This window comes from Bos taurus, chromosome 28 (genome assembly GCF_002263795.3).
Source record: "Bos taurus isolate L1 Dominette 01449 registration number 42190680 breed Hereford chromosome 28, ARS-UCD2.0, whole genome shotgun sequence".
Lineage (NCBI taxonomy): Eukaryota > Metazoa > Chordata > Mammalia > Artiodactyla > Bovidae > Bos > Bos taurus.
This window is the reverse complement of record NC_037355.1, coordinates 42,797,336-42,807,839: the sequence shown is the minus strand read 5'-3', so window position 1 is coordinate 42,807,839 and position 10,504 is coordinate 42,797,336. Positions and strand designations below refer to the sequence as shown.

The 10,504-nt window shown below is 36.5% G+C and overlaps 1 protein-coding gene across 12 annotated transcripts in view; it reads right to left on the bottom strand.

Annotated features, from left to right (window-relative positions):
* Nucleotides 1–10,504, bottom strand: part of MAPK8 (mitogen-activated protein kinase 8) — a 100,646-nt gene that overhangs the window by 5,617 nt on the left and 84,525 nt on the right. For 6 of the 12 annotated variants that reach the window (XM_024986740.2, XM_010820717.4, XM_010820718.4 and 3 more), the window contains 5 exons: nt 9,370–9,552; nt 8,940–9,064; nt 8,337–8,400; nt 6,995–7,117; nt 5,100–5,177 (listed from right to left, as the gene is read on the bottom strand). In XM_024986740.2, coding sequence (XP_024842508.1) covers nt 5,100–5,177; nt 6,995–7,117; nt 8,337–8,400; nt 8,940–9,064; nt 9,370–9,552 — 573 coding nt within the window. The remainder of the gene's footprint in view (nt 1–5,099; nt 5,178–6,994; nt 7,118–8,336; nt 8,401–8,939; nt 9,065–9,369; nt 9,553–10,504) is intronic. The other 6 variants (XM_024986742.2, XM_005226587.5, XM_005226585.5 and 3 more) reach the window with 1 other exon arrangement.

Below are 10,504 nucleotides of genomic sequence, written 5' to 3'. Positions count from 1 at the left end.
GGTGATTTTGGAGCCATAACTTTCCTTCCAAGGAGTAAGCGTCTTTTAATTTCATGGCTGCAGTCACCATGTGCGGTGATTTTGGAGCCCAGGAAAAAAAGTCCGTCATTGTTTCCCCATCTATTCGTCATGAAGTGATGGGACCAGATGCCATGATCTTTGTTTTCTGAATGTTGAGTTTTAAGCCACTTTTTCATTCTCCTCTTTCACTTTCATCAAGGGGCTCTTGAGTTCTTCTTCACTTTCTGCTTAAGGGTGGTGTCATCTGCATATCTGAGATTATTGATATTTCTCCCAGCAATCTTGATTCCAGCTTTGCTTCATCTAGCCCAGCATTTCTCATGATGTAATGTACTCTGCATATAAGTTAAATAAGCAGGGTGACAATACACAGCCTTGATGTACTCCTTTTCCTATTTGCAACAAGTCTGCTGTTTCACGTCCAGTTCTAACTGTTGTTTCCTGACCTGTATACAGATTTCTCAGGAGGCAGGTCAGGTGGTCTGGTATTCCCATCTCTTTCAGAATTCCCAGTTTGCTGTGGTCCACACAGTCAAATGCTTTGGGATAGTCAATAAAGCAGAAGTAGATGTTTTTCTGGAACTCTCTTGCTTTTTCAATGATCCAACGGATATCGGCCATTTGATCTCTGGTTCCTCTGCCTTTTTAAAATCCAATGGTTCACATACTGTGGAAGTCTGGCTTGGAGAATTTTGAGCATTACTTTGCTAGCGTGTGAGATGAGTGCAATTGTGTGGTAGGTGGAGCATTCTTTGGCATTGCCTTTCTTTGGAATTGGAATGAAAACTGACCTTTTCCAGTCCTGTGGCTACTGATAACTTTTCCAAATTTGCTGGCAAATTGAGTGCAGCACTTTCACAGCATCATCTTACAGGATTTGAAATAGCTCAACTGGAATTCCATCACCTCCACTAGCTTTGTTCGTAGTGATGCTTCCTAGGGCCCACTTGACTTCACATTCCAGGATGTCTGGCTCTAGGTCAGTGATCACACCATCGTGATTATCTGGGTCGTGAAGATCTTTTTTGTGCAGTTCTTCTGTGTATTCTTGCCACCTCTACTTATTATCTTCTGCTTCTGTTAGGTCCATACCATTTCTGTCCTTTATTGTGCCCATCTTTGCATGCAAAGTTTTGAGTTTCTTCAAAAAACTAAAAAGAAAACTGCCATATGATCCATCAACCCCACTCCTAGGCATATCTCCAGACAAGACTATAATCTGAAAAGATACACGCACACCAGCACTCACTGCAGCACTATTCACAACAGCCAAGACACAGAAGCAGCCTGTATGTACAATATAACAGGTCAATGGATAAAGAAGATGTGCTGCACACACACACACACACACACACACACACCTTGGAATACTACTCAGCCATAAAAAATAACAAAATAAAGTTATCTGCAGCAATATGGATGGCCTAGAAATTATCATTCTAAGTCAGAAAAACAACTACCATATGATATCACTTACATGTGGACTCTAAAATACGACAAATGAATTTATCTATGAAACAGAAAAAGACACATAGAGAACAGGCTGGTGGCTGGCCTAACAGGAGGGGTGAGGGTGGCTGGGCTGGGAGTGTGAGATGAGCAAAAGCAAATCTGTACTACTGTGCTACTGTGTATATGGATAACTGAAGCACTTCCCTGTACTCCAGAAACACAGCATTGTAAACCAATTATACTTCAATAAAATAAATTTTTAAAAATAAAACTACTGCCCTAATAAAAAATGCTTCATGACATCTTCTCACTGTAAAGTACAAACCATCCTTCTGATATATCCTGTTTTAAAGCAAAAGCCAGGACAAAGATTAAAATCATTTTAATTCAAAGGATCCTTGGTCCAACTGCCCCATTTGGTTACATGACTTGCCAGAGCCACACAAGTGCTCTAGATGGGTAAACTCGGGTCTTGTTATTTCAGTTCTAATAAGTACTTGATAAATGTACATATGGGCTTAATAAAGAGATAAACGTAGGGGAGACTCTTTTCCTTTACCAAAAGTATAGCCAAACAAGCATTTCCTAGATTTTAAAAAGTAACAGGAATGCTTAACCTACAGAAAAATTCTCACAGTGCAACTGGGTCAGGAAGAAGAAACGACATTATGGGGCGGGGAATATGACTCATTCAATAGATAACAGCTTTTGAACTACTAAATAAGAATCACTGAATAAGAATCATTCCAAATTTGAGTATATTAAATAATGCATGTTATACAGACGTTCTTAAGAACAGATTTATGGAATAAAAAGCAACAGTTTTCAAACTGAGTAATAAAAATTTTTAGGGTTGAGTTTCAGGGACCCAATGATGTTAAAACTTAGCGAGTTGAAAACCACTGCTCCAGAACCCAGTACCTCAGTGTTTGAAATTATCCCTCCTTTCTGTCCAATGACAAGAAATAAAACATTTAAATATGAACGGGCCTCTGAGAGCTTGTCTTCAAGTCCAACAATGAATTAACTAGGGGACTTGGAATAGGCAAATCTTTAGGGCGCTGGCAGGGACTGGGAGACAGAGAAGAATGAAACCTCAAGGGACGGAGCAGGGGATGGGAGGTGCACTGGCAAAGGAGGTGCGCGGGATGCCTCAGGGCTGACAGGAGAGAGGAGAAGGAGGGGTGTGATAACCTAGAATTCTAGACCCAAGAACCTTCTAAGCGCCCAGTCACAGTGCAATGATGACACTAAACTCTTAGAAGTTCAATTCTGAGTATCATTTAGAGTCTGTCATCTACAGATTAAAATCACTTCAGAAAAAAAAAAGTTCAGTTCGTACAGCACTACAGGATGCACCTTTTCTGACTACAGCATACAATCCCACCGATGGCTTCAAAGACCTGTACTGAAACATTCAAATCATAAGAGTGTTTTATCACATATACTTTCTCATGCCTCTATTTTTAATCCAAATTTTATTTTATCCAAATTTCTTAATTTAATAAAAATTAAAATTTAAATGCATCATAAATTAGTTAACTTTTTAATCTGAAAATCAAATACCTAAGGAAAAAAAACTTGTTTACTCTGACCTTTCAAGCAATATAGTAAATTCTCAGTAAAGTCTCTGAATGGCAACAATATGGAAAAATCTTTAATTTATCTGGATCTGAAAGTCTTTAATTTCTGGATCTGATATCTTTTATTTCAGGTATCTATCATTTCCCTCTCCGTTACTCTCTACATACTCAAAGGCATGCAAACTCATTTTAATATTACATAAACCAAAATAAAGACAAGAGGAAATCCAGGGGGCTAAATTATATAGTTACTTTTTAAAATCAAGACAAAATGGTATTATGAATTCCTGATATTTTGAGTAATTAAATATTGTTTCTTCTGTTTTTGCATATAATCAAGAACTGAATATTTTTACAGCATTAATTTACTAACACTCTTCTTTGCAAGCTGTAACTGAGAATCTAGAAAATGTCTAGAAACTTCTAGTCCTGTCCTTTCACTGACTTACTTTGTCACTAAAATTAAAGGTTGTCTAGGATTAAAATTTTTCACTTATAAATTAAGAACAAATACAACTGCTGTATCTTTCATGAGATGATTAAGTTTACTCAAACATTTGACATGATGTGCCACTGACTAGGATATTATGCTAAAGTATAAAAGTCTTCTAAATAATGGATTTTTCAAATTCAATTTGAGCCTCCATCATGAACAATTCACTTACATGACTACTGCATATCAATTACAAAGCCAATTAATTAACTCAGTTATTATGTGAAGTCACTTAATCGTGTCCGACTCTTTGTGACTCCATGGACTGTAGCCTACTAGGCTCCTCAGTCCGTGGAATTTTCCAGGCAAGAGTACTGGAGTGAGGTGCCATTTCCTTCTCCAGGGGATCTTCCCAACCCAGGGATTGAACCCGGGTCTCCCGCATTGCAGGCAGACGCTTTACCATCTGAGCCACCAGGGAGCCACCAAAAAAACTCAGTTATTAAAGCATTTATAACAGACCCTTCGTTACAACTAATTGTAGGTATAAGCTGTTGAAACCAATTTATATTTTCAAGAGAATCTATATTATAATTTGGAAGACTGCATTTCTGATCAAGGATTTAAAAAACAAAGAATTAAAATATAAGCAAAAATGTCATAGAAAGCTACAAAAATTATTTAAATATATGTTTACAGTATAAAAAACTGGGCACCTGAAACTGCAGTTATAAATATTACTTCATAAACAAGATGCTAGATATGATATCCCATTTTTTTTCTTAGAATTATTGTATATGAGTTTTAGAAGGATGATTAAAATGACACAGTTTTACTCTAATTCAAGACCTATCAGTGTAAACAGTATTCTTCAAGACTCAGCTCAAATTTAATCTCTCCCTAATCTTTGTAGCCACAAGTCTCTGCTGCCAGCCAGAGACCAAATTGGATGCTGGAAAAACCATGCCTTCTTGAAGTTACTGATAAACATGGCTTCAAGTATTCACTTTTCTACATAAAAGATTTGTAGTCTTATATCATTTAACTTTTCTAAACTGGTTCCTCATCTGTAAAATGTGCATACAAATCCCTTCCTTGGGGTTTTCCAGGGCTGAATGAAATGCAGTACAGAACCCACCTGTGTCTACCCTGTGGTATGTGCTTACTACGTATATGCTGTCATCTGACTCTTCCCTTCAAGTCTTCATGCTTTACAAGCACTCAAAGTTAACATGAGCTTATGATAAAAGAGAATGTTTAACTCATACAAAGCTAACATTCTTAAGAGATAGAATACCTTCTGACAGCAGTTTTAACACAACAATGCCAACAATAAAAAAGGTTTTAAATTTCAGTTCTTCAATGGGATGTCAGTATCACAGAAAAAGATGCGCATTTTATGAAGTCAGTTACTGATATATTAGTACAATGTACTGATAGAACGGTGTGCCAGTGCTTTCAAATTTAACCACAGAAACAGTATTCCTTATATTTACTAAACCTGGATACGAATGGTAGTAAATACAGAAAGAACAGAAAGTTTCAGGCCACTGAAGATTACGACACCAGAAGTAAACTGCAATCATAACTGAGCTTATATTGTAACCAACCTAAAGGAGAGGGCTGCCCCCGTATAACTCCATTCTTGGTTCTCTCCTCCAAGTCCATAACTTCTTTGTATATCAATTCTGAAAAAGAGGTAAATAAAAACTTTTCAAAGTCTGAGAGACAATCTCCCAAGATATGTATATGTTAAGTAAAAAATATTCACACACATTAAATACTTCGAATGGTGTCCTTGCAATGGTAGAAGGTTGAAAAGTGTCAACTAAAGGTTCAAAGGTGTTAATAACAATTTATCAATCCTCAACCATGAATTATATTGAAAGAAAAAAAATCTCTGTTGTAATATTCCAAAAGTTAGATTAAGATAGATCTGAGGTTAGAAGTTTCATCTTCTATACTCCACCAGGACTTTATACTATATCATTCTATACTACAAATACTCATTTAATTCTCTCAATGAGAGCTTGAATCAAATTTGTCTTACTAACTTCTATTTCCCAATAGAGCATAAAGCCTGGCATACAGCATGGTACACTGTAGGTACTTACCCAGATACCTGTTAAAAGATATAAATGCAAGAGTATATGGAACCTTCTTTAATCAGAAAAGAATACAAATACATCTTCATTAAAGGAAAAGAATCAGGTAGCTATCCTTCAACATCTTCTGAGTTGAAGCATGGCCTATTATTACTATACAGATTTCTTCACGAGCATCTCGTTCCTTAGCTAGGCTTCTGGATGGTGGGTATACGGCTGGCAGGGCCACTCCAACCGAGTCTGCCTGTCAACTTAAGACCTTTCTGGAGTATGCTAACATTGCCATTATTCTTCTCAGGTCATAAAGTTCTTTGAGGACTGCATAAAAGCAATGAATGCTCTTCTGAGAAAAATGTATACACAAAAAACGCTGCACAGAATTTCAAGGAGTCTGTAATTCATTAAACATTTGATAAATGATTTCTGACCACAGGGTATGGCAATATTCACGTTGATCATAAGGTAAAATAAGTGGATATGTTGGGATGAACAAGAGCTGGAGACACCGAAGTCTGCTTGTGATGGTAACCTACTTGAGCTAGGAAGAAGAGAAATAGGAAGTCTTTTGATAGAGGCAAGAACGGGAGATGTCTTTAAGAAACAAAAAGGAATGATAAGCATTCCAGATAGGAGGATTAAAAAGAGAGAGAGATAAAACAATATCTCTTTGTAAAAAGCAACCTAGATAGCACTTTGCCAACAAAGGTCCGTCTAGTTAAGGCTATGGTTTTTCCAGTGGTCATGTATGGATGTGAGAGTTGGACTGTGAAGAAAGCTGAGCGCCAAAGAATTGATGCTTTTGAACTGTGGTGTTGGAGAAGACTCTTGAGAGTCCCTTGGACTGTAAGGAGATCCAACCAGTCCATCCTAAAGGAGATCAGTCCTGGGTGTTCAGTGGAAGCAATGATGCTAAAGCTGAAACTCCAATACTTTGGCCACCTCATGCAAAGAGTTGACTCATTGGAAAAGACGCTGATGCTGGGAGGGACTGGGGGCAAAAGGAGAAGGGGACAACAGAGGATGAGATGGCTGGATGGCATTACTGACTCGATGGACATGAGTTTGAATAAACTCCAGGAGTTGGTGATGGACAGGGAGGCCTGGCGTTCTGCGATTCATGGGGTCGCAAAGAGTCGGACACGACTGAGCGACTGAACTGAACTGAAGGCAGAAGAACCAAACTAACCCAGGATACTAACTAGACAAATTAATCTGTAGTTAATGGCTTTGGCACTGAATTTTTTCTGTTATGATGCTAAAAAGGGAGTTTGTAGGTAGCTATTAAACTGCATTTGGGTAGGAGAAAAAGATACAGAACAAAAATAAGTATGTTTAAAGTAATCAAAAATCCTAGAAATATACAAATGAAAATACTATGTTTCACTGATTTTTAGACGTACTTTTTTCAGTTAGCTTAATGGTGCAGTACAGCTGGCATTGTGTTTCTCTTTCTTGGTGGTATATAATAGTGTGTTTTACAACTGGGGGCCTATTAAAATTCCACAAAATATCATATATGTTTCCTGTAAATGTAATGATATATAAAGTATCAGGTTAGACATTTTAACACCCACTCTGATCCACAGTTTCTATACTCTTGTATACGACATGTTACACCGTCAGATGTACTAGGTTCCACCTCATTCTGTCGTCTTGGTGGGCTCTACAGAACCTTATTAATACTATATGTCTCCCAAGTCAACTGAGGGAAAACTAATTTCTGATTATTCCGAAGAAAGAATCAACTTAATTCCTCCCAAATAAACCTGTAAATGGACTACCTGCTTTGGTTTATACCTCCCCAGTCCCTTTTGCCTTCCAAGTATTTAGGTTCTTAGCTCTTAATAACATATCTTCTGTCCACCTGATTTTAAGTGACTTCTCCAAAGTCGTGCAGATACAAAATTGGTCAAAATATTACATGACAACAATATAAACAGAAGCAAATGAGATCTAAAGGTAACTTGGCTCAAATGTCCCAGGGAATCTTTTAAAGAAAGAAATACTTTAACATTTCCAAGACTTTCAAAGCATTATTAATATTCAACCAAAGTAAAAAAAAAAAAAAAAACAAACTACTCTGTTAGATATTCCTATACAATGCTGATGTGAGTGTAAACTGCTATAATTTCTTCAGAGAGTAATTAGAAACAGCTGAAAATATCCTTTGGCCCAGCAAATCTCCTTTTAAGATCTTTCTCACAGGCATATTCTCAGATGTGCACAATACTACAGAGCTGACTGCAATAACAGACTAGACCCAGCTTAAGCTCTTCAAATGGCTGTCAGAGCGACCCTGTGACACAGCCGCACAGCAGATCACTACCCAGCTATTAAAGCAGAGGAGCTGGGTATATGGAGCAAGAGGGAATAATCTCTAAAATATACGATAATATCAACAAAGCAATTGTGAGTTGCATACAACTGTATGTGATTAAAACAGGGTGGGAGAGGAGAAGGGGGAGACAGCACACACACAGGTTTGTGTATTCGCAGAGTATGAAAGAATATTAAAGTTCCTGAAAGTACAAATGTGCTTCTGTCTGGGGTGGGGAACATAAGGCATTAAGTTAGTGAAGGAAGGAGGTTTAGTTTCTACTTCTGCAAAATATTTTAAATCATATTATCAAATATCAGCTATGAATAACAGAAAATATCTTTCATCTCCCTAAAATGATGAATAAACAGCATAGAAAGCCAGAGCGCTCTCAGCTCCATCTTAAGAAATCTGGTGAATGTTACCTTTCCACTCTTCTATTGTGTGTTCCCTTTCATCTAACTGCTTGTCAGGTATCTTTGGTGGTGGCTGAAAAACAAGGTAACAAAAATTGAGTCAGTTTATTCAAAGTATATAAATTCCTTATAATTACTTGAAATATTAATCATGCAGAAGCCTTGGAAAAACACATCATTATACCAAGACTGATCAATGATCAATGCTGATTTTGTGTAGACAGACTAATTTGGGAAGACTCCATGACAGGAAAAAAGATGCTTAACAGTCTTTTTTTTCTTGTTTTTGCAGCTAGTATATTTTATTTACATCACAGAATTGTGCTATGCTTTGGGCACAGTAATTTGTTTACAACAAAGTTAAGATGTTTTCTCAAAGAGCTCAACTTACAAGGTAATAAGGCAAAAAGGCAAGAAACAATGGGAGGGAAGTTTATTTTGTGTAGGAGGTACTTGGATATGTTCATTCTCTAAAGGAATTTTTAATGCAAAAACAGAAAGCACCATCATCATTTATTTATATTTTTATTTAAAATTAAAAAAATATACTCCAAACCTAACTTCAACTCTAAGAGTACAATATATTCTTCAAACATTCAGAAAAGAACTTACAGCTTCTGCTTCAGAAGGGTCATACCAGACATTGATATACGGGTGCTGGAGAGCTTCGTCTACAGAAATCCTTTGAGATGCGTCGATTACCAGCATTCTGGATAACAAATCCCTTGCCTGACTGGCTGCAAAAGTAATGAGATGTTTATGTACACGTATCTCATAAGGTTTTAAAATTATCAATCAATTTCAGAAACCTGAAATTATCATTTACTAAAAAATGCTTTAAAAAGAATAGATTTACTATAAAATTAGATCATACATATGATTAAAAATATAACTAAAAGTAACTAAAACCTCACAGTGTTCCATTACTCAGAAATAATGCTGAGTTACGTCCCATAACAATATAAATACACCCCCATAAAAACCTCCTCCACAAATAGCCACCTACCCACAATGGAATTAAAGGTAATATTTTAAAAAGTACCTTTAAGTTTGTTGTGTTCCGAGTCAGCTGGGAAAAGTACATCAGGGAAGAGTTTCTCAAAGCTATATCCGGCATATTTAGGTCTGTTTTCAACATAAGTCCTTACTGTTGGTTGTAGTTTCTTCATGAATTCAGGACATGGTGTTCCAAGCTGTTCAATAACTTTATTCCACTGATCAATATCTAGTATCAAGTAGCTAAGAAAAATACTGTGCATCTCATGTTCAACATATCAGTCATATCCATATTAAAATAACATGAAAATAGCAATTTAAAATTCTAAGAAAGAATGTGGCAGTTATAAATCTTATAGCCACCTTGCAAAAGGCAATGACTGTAGGTGGACAAAAAGAATCAATAACAAGCTTTTGTTAACCTTATTTATTATGTGTATGTGTGTGTCTACTAATACTGATTTTATCATTAAAATGGAAGCTTAAACTCACAAATTCCAAATACAAATAATGAGTGGCTCAAAGAAAAATGGTAATTACTACCCATACAGACTCTAAATATAAATGACACAATTTTGAACATAGAATTTGCCTTTTCTTCTAGCTTATCAGAAAATGTGACTGCATTTTTGAGAAGATAAGAAATATTTATTATCTGTCCTGCTTTTCCAAGTTTTCTAAACTAACAGAAAATAACCAGTAGCAATAAAAATGACGGCATTTCTTTTTGCCATTTGTTTAGCTTATGTTAACTAAAATTAAGTTTAAAGCTCTGAAATCTGAGAAAATGACTCACTATTTTGGTTAAGGAATAAGGCTAGAATTCCCTGGTTTCTTTCCTTCTAGTCTTTAGTCTTTATACTTCAAGTGCTCCCCGTGGATTAAGACCTAAAACTTTCTTACTGTAACCCAGTGAATACGGTTTCTCCCATTCGTCTTCTTCAAACTAAGTGTCACTCGCTGAGAAACACCTAAAAGACCACTGCTACTATAAATACCAGAAGTAGTCAGATGAACAAAAATCGCGAACCCAACCTATTCATCACCATATTCAACTATTACTGCTGAAACTCTCAGATGGAAAGATCAGTATGTTATGTTGAGAAACGAGACAACAACGGAAAGACACAGAACACACAGAACATTAACAAAAAAGAAGGTGGGGGGGGGGGGGGGCAAAA